The 23,597-nt window shown below is 46.7% G+C and overlaps 1 protein-coding gene and 1 pseudogene across 11 annotated transcripts in view; both read right to left on the bottom strand.

The window, feature by feature from the left end:
- Positions 1–111: 111 nt before the first annotated feature.
- On the bottom strand, positions 112–5,647 carry LOC142071486 (glycogen phosphorylase, liver form pseudogene; annotated as a pseudogene).
- Positions 5,648–18,521: 12,874 nt separating this feature from the next.
- The window catches only part of ZNF512 (zinc finger protein 512), a 79,281-nt gene continuing 74,205 nt past the window's right edge, over positions 18,522–23,597 (bottom strand). For all 11 annotated transcript variants that reach the window (XM_048846175.2, XM_075126237.1, XM_048846181.2 and 8 more), the window contains 3 exons: positions 20,711–20,773; positions 19,358–19,456; positions 18,522–19,015 (listed from right to left, as the gene is read on the bottom strand). In XM_048846175.2, coding sequence (XP_048702132.2) covers positions 18,707–19,015; positions 19,358–19,456; positions 20,711–20,773 — 471 coding nt within the window. In that variant the 3' untranslated portion in view covers positions 18,522–18,706. The remainder of the gene's footprint in view (positions 19,016–19,357; positions 19,457–20,710; positions 20,774–23,597) is intronic.

The following is a 23,597-nucleotide window of genomic DNA, read 5'->3' as shown; positions in this document are numbered from 1 at the left end:
GGTAAGTGTGGGTGCCCCTAGAGAGTGTGAGTAACAGAGAGGTAACTCTGTTTTTGCGGGTAACAGTTGAGGCCAGGCATGTAAGATTCCAAAAGGGATTGGACATTTAGATAGATGAATATCCAGAGTTATATTTAATGATAACAAAAATTTAGAAGAGGAGATAATTACTGTAGAATTCTGTCCTTGAAGGAGAGTAAGGAGACCCAGACCAGCACATCCCAGTCTTCCTTGGGGAAGAAAGGCATTAATTTATTGTTGCTTCTAGCAGTAGAAACAGGGTCATGGATTCTTGCAATCTCTTAGGGAGTCCCCATTTCTGATGCAGCAATTTTTCTCTCAGGTGGAATTCGAAGTATTTTTTTGTGTCCTCTGTAACAAGACTTTCTTCACCCTCAGCTCCTGGAATTTGCAGGGAGGCTGCAGAGTCAGTGCTGGGGGTCATGGGCACTTGGGAGGGACTCTGCAAACCCAGTTTAATCTGAAGATTTTTATTCCCCAGCATGTCTCTATTGAGAGCCCAGGGAATCTCAGCAAGAGGAGCTCCAGCTGGGCTGGGTTGCAACTGGGATTCCAGAGGGAGCTGTGTAAGAGTCATCTTTGGCCTAGTCTCTTGATTCTCACCCTCCAGTGAGGCTAACTGCCCTGCCAGTAACAGGGCCCTAGATGTCTCAGCTGTGTCACTATCAGTTCTGTGCATAGTTACTGACCTACAAGAGCCTGCCATTCCAAGAAATTTCTGTCCTTCCCGGACAAAGTTAGATTTTGGAACCTCCTCTCCACTGGCATGTGAAAGCAGCTGTGATTGTGACTGTTCTGGAGGACTGATGGCCCTTAGGAGTCCCTGGGAAAATCCCCTTTGGCAACTATGGGGTAATTTTTGAGACCCACTGATCCTGCTTACAGGGCTTTTTTCTGCTCCTGAGCTGGGCTTTTTCTCCCAGTAAGTGAGTTCGGCAGGGGGAGTTCTCATGGCAGGAGAGGATTCCTGGAACATGTAGGAGACACCCCATTTCATCTCTAGCTTTGTCCCGAGCTCCAGGTCCTGGTTATATTGTCTTTTGTTATTTCTGAACTGTGTGTCCATGAAGCTAGTTCCAGTTTCACTCTGAGCCCCATTGAGGAGAGCCGGTTGTGTACTTGGACATGTACCCAGCAAAAATGTCTCCCAGGAGCCCTCAGTGTCTTCTGAAAGGTCACAGTTCTCCTTCCCTCCCTGGAACTCCAGGTGCTTTTCCTTTTTCTCCCCAATCACTGGCAGCTCAGTTGCATCTGGGTTGAAATGCATAGACCATTCCAGCAGCAGAGACTCCTCTCCTGTTTTATTCTGTGGACCTGTTCTGTTCTGATGTCTCTGAAGATTTCCCATGCTTCCAGCTATAGTGGTCTCAGATGTAGTGTCTAGTGTCACTGTGGTTTGTCCACTGCCTTCAGATCTCTGTGCTGTCAGACAGATCCTGCTAGTACAGGCCTCTGAGCTCCCACATGAAGCTTCACATACTCCTGTATGTGTAAAGGTAGATATAGGAACCTTCTCATCAGGCATGGGCTCCTGTTTGGCTGCCTCAGGAGGAATAAACCATTTCAAAGACTTCTGGATTCTCTTGGGAAGGCCCCATTTGTGATGCACTATTTTCTCTCTCAGGTGTTGCTCAAGGTGCTTACGCCTTTCTGCCTTGAAGAGTGGCCGCTGGTACTCTTTAGACTCCAGCAGCGCTGTGCATTCCAGGAACTCTGGGATGGATGGGATGGATGCTGCCAGGGAGTTCAGGATTATATATGGCAAGCCCCACAGGAGCTGGAGTCTCTTTTTTCTGATGTGTGCGTTTAGCTGCTCTCTCACATCCTTGATGAGCAGCAAAGGATGAAGCAGAGGAGACTCTACAATAGCACCACTGCCTCTGCTCAGAGGAGGCGGAAAGGGACACGGGGACTCCATGACTCACCACTGCTCCTGGTGCAAGCCTGCAGCTGGTGATTCTTTGTCTTGGGAGGTGGTAGCTTTAGGTCTTGTTTCTCTCTCTCTTGATCCAAGGTTCTGAGGCTGCAGCATGAAAGCTGCTGAAGACTCAGGTTCCAATTCCTGGCCTGTTAATTATAAAGATGATTGGGACACAGACACCACTGATGCCAACTGGCAAAAGCGTTCACTGTTCTTTACAAGCAACTCCTGGCTCAGACCTGACAAACTTACTACACATTATACATGGCTTTCATGGGAGTTATCCTTGAAGGACAGTTGGTGAGGTCTCTGCTGAAAGCTTGTAACTTATCAATACTTAATGGTTGTGAGATGTGTATACGGGTAATGTTTAAGGAATAATGTAACTATACTGAAAATCATGTCCTTATGGTCTTGGAGTAAAAGGTAGTCACCAGGGAATCATACGTCTTGGTGAGGACCCATTCAAGCGGGAGGGAGTTGTCACTGCGCCATGGCTAGTTGATTATGTAATATATTGTTCAATTCCCTACCCTTGCCTCATCCCAGAACAGTCAAAGGAAAACCATCAAAGACAACAGCTAGCAATCAAAACCACATGAAGGTAAAAGGGAACATTATAGCAGACAGACGAGTGCCCTGTGTGTGAATAAAGACAGAAGACTGATTAGATATATCACAGAGTGGAGAAAAAGACATTGCATCCACTCACTGAGGAGACATCTGGTGAACAGGAGTGTTTCATGAAAGACTGGATTCTGGTTCCTGGGTAGCCAGCCAGCTCTGCAACAGACTGAACTTTGGTGGGGAAGGGGGAAACTTACTTGATTAGAGGGGAAAGGTTACTATTAATAAACGTAGGCCCTAGTTTATTTTATGATTTTTTTTTGTATTCTAGTAGTTTGTTTCCATCTCTCTCTCTGGTTTCTAGTGGAACCTCTAGTCTTTCTTGCAATAAAACAAGACGATTTATTTAAGTGCTTACAGGGGCAGTTTACAGGAGTGGTGTTTTTAAGGTAAAATTGGGGTACACTGCTGCTTTGGGATTAGAGGCTCTGGCGTTTCTGAGAGTAGCCTGGATATCACAGAGGAATACTTCAAGGGGACTCGGGTGCACCTCTTGTAAACCTGTAAGGTGAAGGCAGTGCTGGCATAGCCCAGAGAGGAGAGCTTTAGAGGCTCATGGGCGGGGGTGTCAGGGAGCTGACATCCAGATTCCACAGGGAAGACTCCACAAGATTGACTGGCCAGCGCTCTAGAGCTTCAGGGAGCACTGTGTGGTTTGTATAGGCAAAGGTCCACTTGCTGATATCCCAGGCCTTCGTCCATGGCAGTTTTTCAATGTCCACAAAAACCCTCATCAATTCGGGAATGGCCAGTGTAGGATGAGTGTCATTCAGCTGAATTGCTACCTGATCTGGAAAAGAATCAAATATAGTTCAAACGTTTTCCGTGCTTCCAAATTTGGATGCTTTAAAACATCGGATGATATCCTGGAGGGTGGCAGCCACAACGAAGTACTCCTACTTCAGTCGCAACTCTTTGCCTTTGAAAAAGTTATAGTTTGGATAGAAGACACGTGATATGTTCTCAGCCAAATTTCTGTCCAAGATGGCTTGAACGTAATCTCCAACATTAAAGTCTCAGAGGTTGAAGTCATTAGGTGCCCGAGCAGACCACAGCCGCATGGTGTTGATGGTGTTATTCATGTATCCAGGCACAGGGGTATCATAGGGCAAGGCGAGGACCACCTACATATCGACCCACTTCTGTCCACTCTTGGTGTGTTCCACTCTTCCATAAAAGTGGACAGGCAGCATGTACTCGGGATGGGCTTTCTCCCAAGGGTTGCCGTATCTAAACCAGTTGTTGGCTTTTTCCACCTGCCATCCATCTCGGATCTTCTGGTTGAAGATTCCATATTCCTATCTGATGCCATACCCATATGCAGCAAGCCCAAGTGTTGCCATTGAATCAAGAAAGCAGGCAGCCAGTCTTCCAAGACTTCTGTTGCCAAGGCCAGCGTCCTCTTCAATGTCCTCCAGCTCTTCTATATCCAGCCCGAGATGATAAATTGACTCATCACAAGCATTCTTCAATCCAAGGTTTATCATGGTGTTCTGTAAGGTACGGCCCATGTAAAATTCTAGAGAGATAGTAAACTCTCTTGGGACCCTTCTCGTAGTAATACTGCTGGGTGCGGATCCACCTGCCCACCAGGTGGTTGCACACGGTGTGCGCCAGGGCGAAGTAGTAGTCGTGGGGGGTAGCCACGTTGTGGTCCTTGACCAGGTGAAGTGCAGGTGCCGGTTGAAGCCCTTCAGCTTGGCCACATTCTCCATCCCCACGATGCTGAGGATGCTGATCTGCTCCCTCTTCTCCTGGTCAGTCAGTGGGCATGACATCTCCGCGGGCCTGGGACCGCTCTCGGGGCGTCTGCTCACGCGTCTGCTGGGGCTTGGGGAGCGGCGGTGCCCCGCCCTCCGGTATTCATAGCCTATGGTTGGCAGCGGCCCATGCCACTCCCGGCCGGGGCTAGCGTGTTCCTCTCCCGGGGGCGGGGGCAGGTGGCTGGCACTGCTCTGTGCAAACAGCCTCCTCCTGGGCTGGCTGCAGTCCCTGGGAGGTGACGTGGTGGGTGCTGCCCATGACAGCAGAGAAACCACCCCAGCCGGTGCCTAGAGGGCCTGCACAGACACAGGGGGGAGGGATAGCTCAGTGGTTTGAGCATTGGCCTGCTAAACCCAGGGTTGTGAGTTCAATCCTTGAGGGGGCCATTTAGGGATCTGGGGCAAAAACTGGGGATTGTCCTGCTTTGAGCAGGGGGTTGGACTCCTGAGGTCCCTTCCAACCCTGATATTCTATGATTCTATAACTCCCCCTCACTAGAAGCAGGGGCAATGAGGTGATCTGCGATCCTGAGAACAATCACAGTGCTATTTCAAATACAGAGGGAAGCTGTTGTATTTCTCTGTTGAAATGGAATGTGAAGAGTGGAGACTCATAAATCCTCATCCAGACTGCTGGTAAACAGGGAACAAACACCTTCCCCATCCCGAAGCTCTGCAGAGGCTGGGGGTTGAAGGAGGGAAGACCAAAAGAGAGGAGACTCTTGTGGTTCAATAGACTTCATAGGGGAAGGGAAGCAAAGGGAGCAGTGGGTTTAGGATGTCTTCACCCATCAGTGCTTAGATTGTTGCCACCCAACACCGCACTGCAGCATTTCATATCTCCCTTACCCTGAAGCTCGGGATGCGCTTCCTCAGCTAGGACCCGGCACTTTCCCAGAGTGCCCTAGTGCCCAGCAGCACTGTCCTCCAGTCTGAGACTATGAGAGCTTTACCCCCAAGAAGTTCTGAGTGCTCTGATGCTAATCACCACCTCTGTGAGGTCATCAATGCATCACATCTGTGCTGGGCTGGAACTTCTCTGGTGGTAGCCTGAGTCTATTTTCTTGTATGCTAACCAAACTGGAGCAGATGCTGACCATAGAATCATAGAATATCAGGGTTGGAAGGGACCTCAGGAGGTCATCTAGTCCAACCCCCTGCTCAAAAGCAGGACCCATCCCCAATTAAATCATCCCAGCCAGGGCTTTGTCAAGCCTGACCTTAAAAAGTTCTAAGGAAGGAGATTCCACCACCTCCCTAGGCAACACATTCCAGTGTTTCACCACCCTCCTAGTGAAAAAGTTTTTCCTAATATCCAACCTAAACCTCCCCCACTGCAACTTGAGACCATTACTCCTTGTCCTGTCCTCTTCTACCACTGAGAATAGTCTAGAACCATCCTCTCTGGAACCACCTCTCAGGTAGTTGAAAGCAGCTATCAAATCCCCCCTCATTCTTCTCTTCCGCAGACTAAACAATCCCAGTTCCCTCAGCCTCTCCTCATAAGTCATGTGTTCCAGACCCCTAATCATTTTTGTTGCCCTTCGCTGGACTCTCTCCAGTTTATCCACATCCTTCTTGTAGTGTGGGGCCCAAAACTGGACACAGTACTCCAGATGAGGCCTCACCAATGTCGAATAGAGGGGGACAATCACGTCCCTCAATCTGCTGGCTATGCCCCTACTTATACATCCCAAAATGCCATTGGCCTTCTTGGCAACAAGGGCACACTGCTGACTCAACAAGGACCAGAGAGCACCCCTCCCTCTGTGACTAGGCCCTAGCATGACAGTACATTACACTGGAACAGTCATCCTCTAAGCAATATGATAAGACTCACGAGCCCGGAAGCTAGAGCTATTCCAGGAGCCAGACAGACTGTTCGACTTGCTCCCACAAGAGAGAAAAGACCTGGGGGGGTTGGGGGGGCTCATGATGGCCAGCATTAAATGCACAATTCAGACAGCTGAATTAACCCTCCCCTTAGCAGTGTATTATGACTCTTACACATGCAAACCACAAAGCCCTGTAAACTAATCAAGCTATTGTTTCTATAGGTTAGAGGGGACAAGAAGCTCTTGTTATTGCTATTTTTAATCTATGTGCGAGTTGCTCTAAAACAATGGTCTCCAACCTTTTTACGCCCAAGATCACTTTTTTAATTTAAGGGCAACCCAGGATCTACCCCGCCCCTTCCCCGAGGCCCTGCCTCATCCCCAAAGCCCTGTCCATTCCAGCCCCCCGCCTCTCTCTGGGCTTGCTCCCCCCACCCTCACTCACTTTCACCAGGCTGGGGCAGGGGGTTGGGGTGCGGTAGGGGGTGTGGGCTCTGGGCTGGGGCCGAGGGGTTTGCAGTGTGGGAGGGGGCTCTGGGCTGAGCCTGGGTCAGGGGGGTTGGGTGCAGGAGGGGGTGAGGAGATGCAAGTTCTGGGAGGGAGTTTGGGTGCAGGAGGGAGCTCAGGGCTGGGACTTGGTGCAGCCTCCTGCTGGGCAGCACTTACCTCCAGCAGCTCCCGGTTGGCAGTACAGCATAGCTGCCACTAAGGCAGGCTCCCTGCCGCTCCTGGCAGGGACCAACACGCCCCTGCGGCTCCTGGAGTGTATGTGTGGGAGGCATGTGGTTCTGTGTGCTGCCCATCTCTGCAATCACTGCCCCCACAGCTCCCATGGATTTACTAAGAACAAATCATACCACGCCAGCTTGATTTCCTTCTTTGACAGAGTAACTGGTTTGGTGGATGGGGGAATGCAGTGGATATGATACAACTGGACTTCAGAAAGACTTTTAACACAGTCCCTCATGATATTCTGATAAGTAAGCTGGAGAAATGCTGGCTCATCAGAACTACCATTAAGTGGATACATAATTGGTTAAACAACCGCAAACAGTAATGATTAATGGAATGATGTCGGATTGGAGGGAAGTCTCAAATTGGGTTCCACAGGGATCTGTTCTGGGTGTTGGTGTTGTTTAACATTTTTATTAAAGACCTGGATGTAGGAATAGAGAGCATACTGATCAAATTTGCAGATGACACAAAGCTGGGGCGGGGGGGAGGGGAGGTGTTGCCAATACTTTGGAGAATACAGCTAAAATTCAGAGGGATCTGGATAAATTAGAGAACTGGGCTAGACACCATAAAATGAAATTCAACCAAGACAAATGTAAGGTGCTACACTTAAGGAAGAAAAAATAAATGCACAAATACAGAATGAGGGACAACGGGCTTGGCAGCAGCACTGCTGAGAAAGACTTGTGAGTTGTGGTAGAACACAACCGCAACGTGAGTCAACCATGCAACGCTGCTTCAAAAAAAAGCAAATGCAATTGTAGTTAATATTAACAGAGGAATAACAGGCAGGCCGCGGGAGGGGATAGTACCACTTGGCGCTAGTTAGGCCTCAGCTGGAGTACCGTGTCCAGTTTTGGTCACCAAGGTATAGAAAGGATGTAGAGAAACTAGAAAGGATCCAGAAGTGAGCATCAAAGATCAGCAGCAGGATGGAATGCAAGCCATATGAGCAGCAGCTGAAGAAACTGGGTATGTTTAGTTTGGAAAAGAGGTAGTGTGGGGGGTGGGGGGGAGGGGAGGTACGGACATGATAATACTTCAAAAATACTTGAAAAAGATGGAGAAAAATTGTTCTTGCCACAGAGGGCAGGACAAGAGGCAGTGGGTTTAAACTACAGCATAACAGATTTAGATTAAACCTCAGGAAAAACCTCTCTTACGGTAAGAACAGTAAGATAATGGAACAGACACCTAGGGAGGTCATGGAAGCTCCTACACTGGAGGTTTTCAAAAAGACTTCTGTCTTGGATGGTATAGACTCAACAAATCCTGCATCTTGGCAGGGGGTTAGGCTAGATGATCCTTGCAGTCCCGTCTAACCCTATGATTCTATGTCTCTATGGTAAGCTAAGGACTTCCAGTGCTGTGTTCCAGTTGACTAATAAATCTTGCTCTGTTTTGCAAATCCTGTTTGGGTGTCACTCCAAATACCTCTTGAGGTGCATTAATCCCTGGACTGTACAAGCCATTACCAGGAGTCAAGCCCAGTTGGACTTGCTGAGAAGAGCTCATGGTGTGATGCAGGAGTGCTAGAACCCAGATGCTCAGTCTAGGAGGCCATGAGGTGCTATGGTTTACCCCCAGCTTAAGGAGTGGTCTCTCTTGGGGGTCTGCCACATTGAAGGGGTTCCTCCAAGAGACTGATTAAAAGCTGGGGCATAGCACAGATCCTGTTGCTCTGTGACAATAACTAAATTCTATTAATAAGGCAAATAGATAGCAAATCAATCTACATTAGAAGCTATGAAGTATGGAAAATTGAAAAGGGAACGAAAGACATCAGGGAAAAATTCCTGGTGGGAAATACTAGAGTCAATATGAAGGATTTTTTAAAAAGTATATTAGGAACAAAAGAAATCCTAGCAATGATACAGGCCCATTACTAGATGGAGATGATAACATGGTTAATAATGATGCAGAAAAGGCAGAAGTGTTCAATGAATGTCTGTTCTTTATCTGAAAAAGACGCATTATGATCTATTTGTATCACATGTGAATAATGAAGTACTTTCCAGTCCTTTAGTAACTAAGGAGGATGTTAAATATCATCTAGTAGGGATAAACATTTTTAAATCAACTGGTCCAGATAACTTGTGCCCAAGAGTCATAAAAGAGTTTGCTGAAAGATCTCTGGCCCCACTGATGTTGATTTTTAATAAATCTTAGATACTGGGGAAATTCCAGAAGACTGGAAGACGGTTAATATTTTGCGTCACAGTTCAGGACACCTACACCTGTTTTTCCTCTCTGTAATCCAGCAAGCGCACCCATGCTATACTCCAGGCTCTTCAGCTGTCACCTCTCAGATGGAGACACGTGTCTCCTGACAGCAGTATTGTCACACTGCAGAACTTCCTGCCTAGCCTGTGAACTCGCTCCCTAGCAAAGTCACGATGCCTAAGCAGGCTTGTTTTACTTTTCTCCTCAGGGATGGTAAACAGTGCAATTGCTACAGTTAAGCAACCACACAGCTCTTTCTAAGCAAGCACATTTATTCTAAAGGTAAAAGCATTACAGAGGAAATATATTAAAAACAAGAAAAGCCCTTACACACGTTAATAAGCTTACCGGAGATTAGCTTGTCCCACACAGAAGGGCTCTGATTGGTGGTAAGAACATAAGAACGGCCACACTGGGTCAGACCAATGGTCTGTCTAGCCCAGCATCCTGTCTTACAGCAGTTGGTGGTGTCAGAGGAAATGAACAGAACAGGGCAATTATCGAGTGAGCCATGCCCTCTCACCAGTCCCAGCTGTTGGCTGTCAGAAATTAGGGATACCCTGAGCATAAGGGTTCCGTCCCTGACCATCTTGAAAAAAGCCACTGATGCACCTATCCTCCATAAACTTATCTAATTATTTTTTGAACCCAGTTATACTTTAGGCCTTCACAGCATCCCGTCAATGAGTTCCAAAAGTTGTGTGAAGACGTACTTCCTTCTTGTTTTAAACCTGCTCCCTATTAATTTCATTGGGTGAGCCCTGGTTCTTTTGTTATGTGAAGGAGTAAATAACATTTTCTTATCTCTTTCTCCAAACCATTCATAATTTTACAGACTTCTATCACATCTCCCATTAGTCATCTCTTTTCTAAAGTGACCAGTCCCAGTCTTTTTAATCTCTCCGTTTATGGAAGCTGCTCCAAACCCCTACTTATGTTTGTTGCCCTTCTCTGTACTTTTTCCAAGTCTAATATATCGTTTTTGAGGTGCGGGTGTCTAGAACTGCATGCAGTACTCAAGATGTGGGTGTACCATGGTTTTATATAGTAGCATTATGCTATTGTCCGTCCTATTAGTTATCCCTTTCTTAATGGTTACTAAATGTGGCCTTGCTGGAGTCCACATATAAACTAACAGTGTGAACCAAAGGGTGTGAACCAGAGCAGTCCTGGCCTTGGCAAAATAACCACACACTAGATATTGGCCAACTAAGTTAGCACATTCCTGACCGGAGAGCATGGTACAAAAACCACCTAAAGTTCTTAAGTAACTACATAAATGCATTCTTAAAAGATGGTACAGCAACACACCAAGCCCCTCATAAGATAAGGATGGGCTGACAAAATAATGGCTATGGATGTTTTGTTCAAACTAGCAGGTACAAGGTGTAGGGTTGGTAACTACACCTAGCAATGTCTGGAGTGTAATACGTATCAACGTACACAAGAAGTCATAGGAGGGGCACCTTTGTCCAGCCTAGGGGGCAAGCATCCTGTTGCACTGACTGAGCTGGTACCATTGTCACGGGCATAGATGTGTTAGTGTATCTGAAACCATGGAGCCAGGGTGCTAGTACCAGGCTTTGTTCACAATAAACCTGGCTGAGTGCCTCTGCCACCAAGCTGAGCCTGTGGTCTCTCTTTATGAGAAACCCTTTGGGCTGCACTCTCTCCTTGTGAAGCTAACACCAGAGCTCCATGAACAGACGCACAGAGCGGCTGTAACAGCTTAGCAGCCTTGACAACATTGCCACAGCAACATTCCTCAGCACTTAACAGCCTGTTTGCTTTTTTGCACATTGAGCAGATGTTTTCAGACAGCTAGCCATAATGACTCCAAGGTCTCTTGCTTGAGTGGGAACAGCTAATTTAGACCCCATTGTGTCATATGTATAGTTGGGATTATGTTTTGGGCAAATGGTTTGAACTGCTGCTGCTTAGCTTAAGAGCTGGTCTGCTGACCCTTCTAACCAATTGGGTAGTGTAACCAATTAGGCCAGCTGTGCTCATTAGGTTGCCTGGAGACTGGCTTAGATGCAGTCCCTGATTCCTGACAAGCAGTACTGCCCCCCAACCCAAGGGCACCTCCTAGGTCTAGGACCCAGTTTCTTGGGGTACTTCTGATGGTACTCTCACAATAGGTCCTGAACATGGATGTTTCTACTGGTTCCCAAGACTGTTCATCCAAATTGTAGCCTTTCCAGTCAACCAGGTACTGGAACCTTCTCTTAACTTGCTGAGAGTCAAGGATTGGGTGGACCAAGTACTCCTCTTGTCCACAGACTGCTATTGGTTGTTGTCTGGGTATGGGTTCTTGGCATAGGGCTTTAAAAGTGAGATATAAAAGAGGGAGTGGATCTTTAAGGACTTGGAGAGCTGTAACCTGAAAGCCACCAGTTCATTCACTCTATAACCTTGAAGGGGCCCAGGTACAGGCAGTCTAGTCTGGTGGACAGGCAGCTTGATCTGAGTTCTGGGCAGAGAGCCACACCTTGTCCACTACAGCCAGATTGGGGGCAGCCTAAAGGTCTTGGTGTTCATGGTGCTTATAGGTTTCTTTTGTGGATTGCAAGTATTCATTGCATTCCCGATTCACTAAGAATAGATGTGTGCTAAATCTGTGGCAGCTGGTACTGGAGAAGTCAGGGGCAAATCTGGGTGGAAGCAGGGGTGAAGTTACAGATTGCAAAGAATGGGCTGCGGAGTCAATGTGTGGACTGCATTGTTATATGCAAATTCAGGGTAGCAGAGCAAGGGAAGCCAGTCATCCTGGATTTATAGCTCAAAAAAACAGAAGCGATACTGCTCCAAGATTTTATTGAACCTCTCTGTTTGCCCTATAGCCTGTGGGTGATCGGCAGATCAGGCGAGGGACTCGATGCCAAGAAGTCTCAAATTCCTGTCAGAACTGGGAAATGAACTGGGGACCCTGGTACAATATAATGCTCATGGCTAAGCCATGGTTGCAGAAGGCATTTTCCAGGAAGTGCTAAGCCATCTCCCATGCAAGAGGAACAGCAGAATGTGGGATGAAGTGCACCATCTTTGGTAGGAAGTCAGCGACAACAGGATTACCAAGTGTCCCTGGGAGCTTGGCAGTTCTACACTGAAGGCCAGATTAGTGTATACCAGAAATCTCAGATTTCAACTCTCTGAAAAGGGGAAAGGAGGAAGGCAAGTTAACCCTTGAAAGGCAAGGTGCCCTTGCAGACTTGCCTCACAGCTCTAAAATACCAAAACCCCAAGGATGTGGTTTAAACTAAAAGCCTATGTTAAGGAAAACCCTGAGGTAAAGGAAAAACTACAAAGGTTCAAAAGGAATATTGAACAAGCTAACCTAAAAAATGGTCCATCTAAACAAAAGGCATGGCTTAAAAATTATTGTACACTTGTGTTAAATTTGCTGTTAATATAATTTTGCTGATGCCAAAAACCGTAAAAATATATAATGTGCATAACTTATGGGAAAAATCCTCAAACATGCTGGAAGTGCTACATAAAAACACACTATATAATAGAAACCCTTATAATGATGCTGTTTGGTTCAGTAAGAACACACTTTGCATTAGAAAGCCTAATAATGTTGAGGTTTCACACCTAATGCCCATGCACAATCCTAAAACTTTCCACAGCAGAAAAACCATTACAAGCTTGGACTGCTGTGCAAGAAGGGAAACTGAGATACAACATCTCACAGCCTTCATGGCTGAATGTCAAAGTGCTCTCTGAAGAACACTGATGTCTATGTTAACACATAGACCGAACCCTGAAATCACTAAAGTGTTTCACAAAGCATGGACTAAGTTGTCAACTTGGGCCAAGGCATGCATCAGTGATTTGGCCTTACAAAGAATTCAATATAAACACAGCTCCTATCAATATTGGAAGATCCTTAAGGTGTATTCAGGAGCTCTAATTGCTCCCTTCCACACCAATCTCGCGTTGGGGTGACGTTATCTGATTAAAATATCAACTATGCAAACCATTGTTGCTACCACTGTTATATAATTGCAACAAATCTTATACAAAACGTGATGCATGGCCGGAAAGTGTTAAGCATGCTGCAGGACAAATGATCCAGATTCAACATTAGAGACATGTTAGAAAGGTATGTAAATGGTAATTAGGGCCATTCCATGGTAGGTAGGCTAGAACTTTGCAATGCAAACCTATATTGTTAGAAGTGATACGAAGTGTATGACTGTACTCATAAATGTTAGCCATGTAAACAGATGGTTCCTGTCTGTCACTATAGCTATTGAATCAGAGATCAAAAGCTACAGTGAACCGCGGCCACTGGGAGCTGTGAGCGGCCATACCTGCGGACGCTTATGTAAACAAAGTGTCTTGCGGCCCGCCAGGGGCTTACCCTGAACAAGCTGCAAACCAAGTTTGGGAACCCCTTGCCTAGTATCAACATCTAGTCTATAGATTGTGTTATACCTTTCTCTGCTAGAGTGAAGTGCTCATTATTAAACATTTATCCCCCCGTTGGTACTTATAGATGGTAATCAAGTTCTCTCTTAACCATCTTCTTTGTTAAGCTAAATACATAGACTCAAGGAGCTCAAATCTCTAAGACATGGTTTCTAATCCTCTAACCATTATCATGGGTCTTCTCTGGCCCCTCTCCAATTTAACAGTGCCACCTACAGAGGTAAAATCTCTCTTCTCCTACTCAAGAAGCCCTAGAGGAATTCCACCACGATTTCAACAATTTCCATCCCACCATCAACCTCAGCCTGGACCAGTCCACACAAGAGATCCACTTCCTGGACACTACGGTGCTAATAAGCAATGCTCACATAAACACCACCCTATACCGGAAACCTACTGACCGCTATTCCTACCTACATGACTCCAGCTTTCACCCAGACCACATCACATGATCCATTGTCTACAGCCAAGCTCTACGATACAGCCGCATTTGCTCCAACCCCTCAGACAGAGACAAACACCTACAAGATCTCTATCAAGCATTCTTACAGCTACAATACCCACCTGCTGAAGTGAAGAAACTGACTGACAGAGCCAGAAGAGTACCCAGAAGTCACCTACTACAGGACAGGCCCAACAAGGAAATAACAGAACACCACTAGCCATCACCTTCAGCCCCCAACTAAAACCTCTCCAACGCATCATCAAGGATCTACAACCTATCCTGAAGGGTGACCCATCACTCTCTCAGATCTTGGGAGACAGGCCAGTCCTTGCTTACAGACAGCCCCCCAACCTGAAGCAAATACTCACCAGCAACCACACACCACACAACAGAACCACTAACCCAGGAACCTATCCTTGCAACAAAGCCCGTTGCCAACTGTGTCCACAGATCTATTCAGGGGACACCATCATAGGGCCTAATCACATCAGCCACACCATCAGAGGCTCGTTCACCTGCACATCTACCAATGTGATATATGCCATCATGTGGCAGCAATGCCCCTCTGCCATGTACATTGGTCAAACTGGACAGTCTCTACGTAAAAGAATAAATGGACACAAATCAAACGTCAAGAATTATAACATTCAAAAACCAGTCGGAGAACACTTCCATCTCTTTGGTCACTCAATTACAGACCTAAAAGTGGCAATTCTTCAACAAAAAAACTTCAAAAACAAACTCCAACGAGAGACTGCTGAATTGGAATTAATTTGCAAACTGAATACAATTAACTTAGGCTTGAATAAAAACTGGGAGTGGATGGGTCATTACACAAAGTAAAACTATTTCCCCATGTTTATTCCCCCCTTCCTCCCCCGGCGTTCTTGTCAACTGCTGGAAATGGTCCACCTTGATTATCACTACAAAAGGTTCCCCCCCCCCCCCCCCCCCGCTCTCCTGCTGATAATAGCTCACCTTACCTGATCACTCTCCTTACAGTGTGTAGGTAACACCCATTGTTTCATGTTCTCTGTGTACATAAATCTCCCCGCTGTATTTTCCACTGAATGCATACAATGAAGTGAGCTGTAGCTCACGAAAGCTTATGCTCAAATAAATTTGTTAGTTTCTAAGGTGCCACAAGTACTCCTTTTCTTTTTGCAGATACAGACTAACACAGCTGCTACTCTGAAACCTGTCAAGACTCCTGTTTATACATCAAAAGATTGCATTAGACCTTTTGACCACAGCGCCACACTGGGGTCCTCATTTTCACCTGATTATACACCAGGATCCGCAATTATTTTTTTCCAGAGTCACTGCTTCCCAGGATAGAGTCCTCCATGGCTTACATTTTTTGTTCCTAGATGCATACATTTACATATTAAAGATATTAAAACACATATTGTTTGTTTGCGCCCAGCTTACCAGGCCATCCTGATCACTCTGTATCAGTGACCTGTCCTCGTCAGTATTTACCTCTCTCCCAATATTTGTGAGATCTGCAAACCTTCTTGGTGATGACTGTATGTTTTCTTCCAGGTAATTGACAAAAATGTTAACTAGTGCAGGGCCAAGACCCAATCCCTGCAGGATACCAACAGAAAAACATCTGCTCAATGATGATTCCCCATTTACAATTACATTTTGAGACTTACCAGTTAGCCAGCTTTTAATCCATTTAATGTGTGCTCGGTTAAGTTTATATTGTTCTGGTTTTTTCATTAAAATGTTGTGCAGTACCAAGTCAAATGCCTTACAGAAGTCTAATACATCAACACTATTACCTTTATCAACCAAACTTGTAATCTTATTAAAAAAAAATATATCAAGTAGGTTTGACAGGACCTATTTTCCATAAACCCATGTTGATTGATATTAATCATATTACCATCCTTTTGATTCTTTATTGAGCTCTGTATCAGCTACTCCATTATCTTGCCTGGTATCAAAATCAGAATGACTGGCCTATAATTACCCAGGTCATTCCATTTACCCTTTTTAATTGTTGACCCAATACTAGCTGTCTTCTAAAACTTCCCCAGTCTTCCAAGATTTACTGAAAATCAACATTAATGGTTCAGTGAGCGCCTCAGCCAGCTTTTTTAAAACTCTTTAAAACTGGATTAAAGTTATATGGACCTGCTGATATAAAAATGTCTAACTTTAATAGCTGCTTTTTAACATCCTCCAGAGCTACTAGTGAAGTGGCAAGAGTGTTATCATATGGTATGTTTCAGAGTAACAGCCGTGTTAGTCTGTATTCGCAAAAAGAAAAGGAGTACTTGTGGCACCTTAGAGACTAACCAATTTATTTGAGCATAAGCTTTCGTGAGCTACAGCTCATGATGAAGTGAGCTGTAGCTCACAAAAGCTCATGCTCAAATAAATTGGTTAGTCTCTAAGGTGCCACAAGTACTCCTTTTCTTTTTGATCATATATGACATGACTACATCCTCTCCCCGCCCCCAGCAGACATATTTATTGAGCACTTCTGCCTTTTCTGATTATTGACAATTTTACCATTTCCATCTAGTAATGGACCAACAGCACTGTTAGAATTCTTTTTGTTCCTAATATATGCCTTTGACTCTTTCTGCCCACATATTTCATCTACATTAATGCAACAGGCTGTGAGGAGGGTTGGAGTGCTGGATAGAGAAGTGGTTGGAAAACTGAAAGTGAGTGCCCTTTGCCTCAGTGCTTAAGGGCATACGTTGTATTGCAACGAGCAGGTAGTTCTGCACTCTTCTGCCCCATACTGCTAAAATGGGGAAGATTCTAAAGACATTATACACCAAAGAAACAAGAAATCACATTCTTGCACTGGTGACATTTTATTTCATTTTGTTCTGATCCTGCTGCTCTGACCACACATTTCACAGCCTCTATAGAAGAGCCCAGAAACCTGCCTCTTTAATACAGCACTGCAATCCATGACAACTGCAGGTTCCAGCATGAAATGCAGCTGCTGCACCTAGATCAGAATGGAGCATTGCATGCAGAGTCCAACAATCGCCATGGGTGTTAGTTTGCACGAGGCAAGAGGTGGGGGTAATTTGCTTCACTCTACGCACATTAGGGTATAGCTTCTGTAAAATGGCCATGGCCGGAGAGAGCTTGGGTCCCACCCCCAGCCACAAAAGCAATTTGATTATACGGGTGAACGAACATTACTGCTAGAAACAAACACAAATAAACCTGTCTGTGCCCTGTGCACCTCAGGGAGTCCTCTGTGAATTTCAGCACCAGCAACTTTGGCTGAGGTGGAAGCTTTCACTGCAGCGAGACACAAAGGGTACTGTTGAGTGCCGGATCCTGCTAACCGAATCCTTATGTATCAAACTAAAGAGCCAGCTGAGGCAGGGAACTGTAGTAGGACAAGAGAGGAGAGGGTAAAGAGACATCAAATCCTGCAGTTTTTCCTGTCAGGGAATGTGGTCTGACATCACAAATCCTGCAGGCCCCCTCTCTGCCCAGCAGAGAATGGGGGTGCCTATGCCTTCCAGAGATGTTACGCATTTACGGGTCTCAACTGGCTCTGCTGTACAAGTGGAACATGGCAAAACACTCGCCATGCGCTAAATTAAAACTTAATTCAACAGGTAAACAGGACCCCCTCCCTCCAGCCCTGACACCAATACACAGGAAGGCCCATTACATAAGGCTTGTCCTGGTAAAGGTGGCAGGAGCAGGCCACAGCTAGCTCAGGAGAAAGGGCATCTGCAGAGCTCACTTACAAGGAGAAGCAGCGCCTACTATGGCTTGAGAGAGAAGAAGGACACCAAACTAGGGCAAGGCCACCCCATGGCAGCAATACGCAGTGCTTTGCTACTGTGTATGAGCTCTGTCCAGCAGGTGGGGGGTGGCTGTTATGAACTGTGAACCGATAACACAGCACAAGCCATCTGCACGGATCTTACACATACCCAGACTGCACTGTGCTGGCAGACAAGTTTGCTGCCACATGCCTCTGGAAGGCAAGGGTACAGACAGTTGGTCTCTAGCCACAGACTGGAGGAAGAGCTCCCTCCCCACTTTTAGGGACCAGTCAGTGCACAGCCTTAAAGGAGGCAGGTGCTGAAGGGTACATTAGCCCACTGCAAACACTCCTGCTTTTGACAGGATGATGTCCTACCTCATCAGGCAGGCCTGGGTTCCTAAACTGCTGGGCAGTGTCGAGTTTGCAGATTAGTGTAGTAAAGGATGGTGCTTTATGGCAATAACCTAAAAGGGAGACAGCACTCAAGTGTCTGAGTCTCAGAGGTGGGCCCTTTAAGCACCTGAGATAGCACTGGGCTGCAGGTGATCAAGCCGGAGCATCTGTGCCCCAACCCAGAAACTGCCCAGGATCTGCATACACTACCCCAAAGAAAATCTCTCCCCCAACTGAGACCTGCACACCCAGTCCTAGAGATCCCATAAAAGGACACATCCTTCCATCAAGGAAACCTGCCCTCACCAAAGCTGAGGATCCCTAAGAGGAGGACAACAAAAACAGAGAGCTGTAATGGAGACTAAAATATTTAAAATCACTAAATAAGCAACTAACATAACCTGAACTCAGCCTGTAACTAGGGCACAAACTACACTGGATACACGGCTAGTGCCACTGTCCACGGGAGGGAGTGACTGCTGTGCCATGACCTGGGCTCCTGGCTTCCTAGAACTGCCTAGTTCCTCTGCCTCCAATGATCTATTTCCTGCCCCGTTTGCGGATGTTCTTTGGAGTTTCTGCTCTCTGTGCAGCTTGGGGCTCCTCCTCCTCCTCGCTGCTCCTGCTCTCACTGTCCACCAGCTGGGAACGCCCCCTCTTACTTCTTCTTCTGCTTTTCTCGGCCCCTGCACCAAGGAACTTCTTGGCAGACACAGTCCCAGACCTCTTCTTCCTGCTCCGGGCTGCAGTACGCTTCTTTCGCTGCTTCCTCTGCTCATCTTCTCTTTGGCGGATTTTCATCAGCTTCTCAAAGCTTTTTTTGTTAGTGGTATTCACATCAAACCAGTCCTGGAGGGTTCAGAAGCAGAGGGTTAGTACTGGGGGGAGGAGATATAATGGGAGTGCCTGTCCTATTCCACTGCTGGAACCACCCACAGGGTAGGGATTAGCAGAGAAATGGGATCCGAGAATGAGACTGGCCAGCACAGTGTTATTTTTACCAGTTGCTGGGCAGATTTTATCCTGCTCTCTGGGGGCACACTGGATTCTGCAATCGGTTGGCTAATACTGCAGGATATGGAAGGTGCTGGCAAAATGAAAAAAGAGTGGCAGCAGCATGGGACAAGGGCTAGGACATGGCACTTTCCCCCCATCCCTTTGAAGGGGACAGGGCACCGCGGCTCTTCTCACCTCAGCATGCACAGAGTTGATGTGATACTTGACCCCGCTCTCGGATATGAATTCTTTCTCACACAGGAGACACTTGTATTTCCCAGCCACAAAGTCTCCCTGCCATCAAAACAGAAAACACATCACCAGATGCCACCCTCCTCTCTGCCCAGTGATGCTGAAAGGCCCAGACCTTGCACCCAAGGCATGGCCAGACATGATCCAGCAGTGAGGAGACAGAGCACAAAATCCCTTAACTCATCCCAGAGGGCGAGCACTCGAGCCACAGCAGCACAGACACTGATGCCCAAGTGCGCCCTGAGAGAATGAGGGTGGAACCAGCTCCAGCTACTCCTCAAGTAACCTCCATCACTGCTGGAGGCCTTGCAGGTCTCACACAGGGGGAGTACCTGGTAAAGGTGTTCTTGTAGCCATAGGATTGCAGGCAGGACAGTGACTCAGGTACAGGTGCAAGGGACACACAGTCTTACTGCCTCACAGCGCATCTGTGATGCGGATCCATTAAGATGTGGCGAGGCAGTCAGAAACTGTGGAGAAGGGGCTATTAAGGACCCTAAGGGGCTAAGGACCTAGGGGTTACAGTGGACAAGAAGCTGGGTATGAGTCAACAGTGTGCCCTTGTTGCCAAGAAGGCTAATGGCATTTTGGGATGTATATGTCAGGGCATTGCCAGCAGATCGAGGGACGTGATCATTCCCCTCTAGTCGACATTGGTGAGGCCTCATCTGGAGTACTGTGTCCAGTTTTGGACCCCACACTACAAGAAGGATGTGGAAAAATTGGAAAACATCCAGCAGAGGGCAACAAAAATTAATCAGGGGGCTGGAACACATGACTTATGAGGAGAGGCTGAGGGAACTGGGTTTAGTCTGCAGAAGTGAAGAATGATGGGAGATTTGATAGCTGCTTTCAACTACCTGAAAGGGGGTTCCAAAGAGGATGGATCTAGACTGTTCTCAGTGGTAGCAGATGACAGAACAAGGAGTAATGGTCTCAAGTTGCAGTGGGGGAGGTTTAGGTTGGATATTAGGAAAAACTTTTTCACTAGGAGGGTGGTGAAGCACTGGAATGGGTTACCTAGGGAGGTGGTGGAGTCTCGTTCCTTAGAGGTTTTTAAGGTCAGGCTTGACAAAGCCCTGGCTGGGATAATTTAGTTGGGAATTGGTCCTGCTTTGAGCAGAGGGTTGGACTAGATGACCTCCTGAGGTCCCTTCCAACCCCGATATTCTATGATTCTAAAGAACATTGACAGACAAGGATCCAGCAGGCCAATGACTCGGATATGCAGGTATCTGGGGAACAATACCTGTGGGAGTGCACATATGAAAGAGATTGTATAGAAATGGTACAAACCAAGGTGCAGGTGCCAAGGTGAGATTTGAGTCCTGAGACACTGCCATATACAGACTCACAGCCCTGAAATGAGAGAAGGGCAACAGCTGTCAGCAAGACAGTTGAGAAATCAGTTCCCATGCACAGAAATGCTTTTTCTTCTGGAATGATCCTTCCTTAGAAGGGAGAAAGCAAAGAAAGGATATACAGTTTTATAAGACCAGACATGACAGGAATGGGGAGAAGAGAGCCCTCTGCACATAGATTTGTTTAAGACTCCAGTAAATGAAATAAATTCTCACCTCTGGGCAAGTGTGCAAATCTCAGACAAAATAAAGAGACTCTAGCCAGCAATGAGCTGCTGATAGAGATGCCCATTCTACTAAACCCGAGTGAACTGATAGGGTTTGCATCATGCCCTGAAGGTCCACAAACCTGGGCTCTATCAGAGAAATGGGTGAGGGTAATTACCAGAGTCTAGGACTCATCCTCCACACTCACAGATGGGGAAAGTACTGCAGCTGACCTCAATGGTCCCAGCTGTCATTGGGAAAGGGGCACCTCTATGACTAGACCCCGTAGTGCTTTGAACACCAATCACAACACCTTGAATTGTGCTCACAGGGAAGCCAGTGCAGAATATGGAGCACAGGGGGCAACATGCTTCATGTGGAAAATGCTGCTGGAGCAGTGGCTGCTGCACCGGGCCCTCTGCCATTTCTGAGGGTAACCACACATGCAGAACATTATAATACTCCAAGGCATGTTGATGATAGAGCCCTAAAAAAACCACAGCAAGGTCCATTGCAGAGACAGGGTTGTGGTGGGGCAGCCCCATCCCATTCGAGGAGGAGTTAAAGAGTTCCTCTGGGTTCAAACAATCCCAACCTGTTGCACCTGTTAGGCCTGTCAGTCCTGGAGAACGGTGGGTCCTTAAAAGGGAGACTACTGGCTCAGGCACAGCCTGTGGGTGGCTTTCAGGAGCAAAGAGCTAGCGCTGAACTCCTCAGCCCCAGGAAACAAGGTCTATCTGCTGGTGAAACTTCGAGAGCATCCTGGGCCCACTAAAGAAACAGAGAGATCAGTTTTTCCTTACTTTTATTTCCAGCATTCTGGGACTCAGACTTGGTTTGTATGGACACACAAGGGATAAGGAGCCCAGACTTTCCTCCTAAGACTACTGGTCTTTGCCCTGCATGAGGCTGTGGGGACATGGCCCCTCTCATGGACCGGGGCGGTATTTTCACTTTTCCTTTTGGATTACTCTAACCCCTTGGAAGAGCAGAGGCTCAAATCTGACCTGGCAGCCTCCCCATCATGATGGAGGAGTGGCTGGGCCAAACCGGAGTGGTGCTGTGTAAGTTCAGTATAAACCCTTCTCAAACTTCCGGTTTCAGTAACAGCCGTGTTAGTCTGTATTCACAAAAAGAAAAGGAGTACTTGTGGTACCTTAGAGACTAACCAATTTATTCGAGCATAAGCTTTCGTGAGCTACAGCTCACTTCATCGGATGCGTACTGTGGAAAGTATAGAAGACCTTTTTATACACACAAAGCATGAAAAAATACCTTCCCACACCCCACTCTCCCGCTGGTAATAGCTTATCTAAAGTGATCACTCTCCTTACAATGTGTATGATAATCAAGGTGGGCCACTTCCAGCACAAATCCAGGGTTTAACAAGAACGTCTGAGGAAGGGGGGGGGTGTAGGAAAAAACAAGGGGAAATAGGTTACCTTGCATAATGACTTAGCCACTCCCAGTCTCTATTCAAGCCTAAGTTAATTGTATCCAATTTGCAAATGAATTCCAATTCAACAGTTTCTCGTTGGAGTCTGGATTTGAAGTTTTTTTGTTGTAATATCGCAACTTTCATGTCTGTAATTGAGTGACCAGAGAGATGGAAGTGTTCTCCGACTGGTTTATGAATGTTATAATTCTTGACATCTGATTTGTGTCCATTTATTCTTTTACGTAGAGACTGTTCAGTTTGACCAATATACATGGCAGAGGGGCATTGCGGGCACATGATGGCATATATCAGATTGGTGGACGTACAGGTGAACGAGCCTCTGACAGTGTGGCTGATGTGATTAGGCCCTATGATGGTGTCCCCTGAATAGATATGTGGGCACAGTTGGCAACGGGCTTTGTTGCAAGGATAGGTTCCTGGGTTAGTGTTTTTGTTGTGGTGTGTGGTTGCTGGTGAGTATTTGCTTCAGGTTGGGGGGCTGTCTGTAGGCAAGGACTGGCCTGTCTCCCAAGATTTGTGAGAGTGTTGGATCATCCTTCAGGATAGGTTGTAGATCCTTAATAATGCGTTGGAGGGGTTTTAGTTGGGGGCTGAAGGTGACTGCTAGTGGCGTTCTGTTATTTTCTTTGTTAGGCCTGTCCTGTAGTAGGTGACTTCTGGGAACTCTTCTGGCTCTATCAATCTGTTTCTTCACTTCCGCAGGTGGGTACTGTAGTTGTAAGAACGCTTGATAGAGATCTTGTAGGTGTTTGTTTCTGTCTGAGGGGTTGGAGCAATTGCGATTGTATCGCAGAGCTTGGCTGTAGACGATGGATCGTGTGGTGTGGTCAGGGTGAAAGCTGGAGGCATGTAGGTAGAAATAGCGGTCAGTAGGTTTCCGATATAGGGTGGTGTTTATGTGACCATCGTTCATTAGCACTGTAGTGTCCAGGAAGTGGATCTCTTGTGTGGACTGGACCAGGCTGAGGTTGATGGTGGGATGGAAATTGTTGAAATCATGGTGGAATTTCCATGGGTCCAGATGATGAAGATGTCATCAATATAGCACGAGTAGTGGTGTTAGAACAACGCTTCCTCAGCTCTCGTCCCCTAAGTCCGCCATAAAAATGTGGGGCCATGCGGGTACCCATAGCAGTGCCGCTGATCTGAAGGTATA

This window comes from Caretta caretta, chromosome 3 (assembly GCF_965140235.1).
Source record: "Caretta caretta isolate rCarCar2 chromosome 3, rCarCar1.hap1, whole genome shotgun sequence".
NCBI lineage: Eukaryota > Metazoa > Chordata > Testudines > Cheloniidae > Caretta > Caretta caretta.
This window is presented reverse-complemented; position numbering and strand designations above follow the sequence as displayed.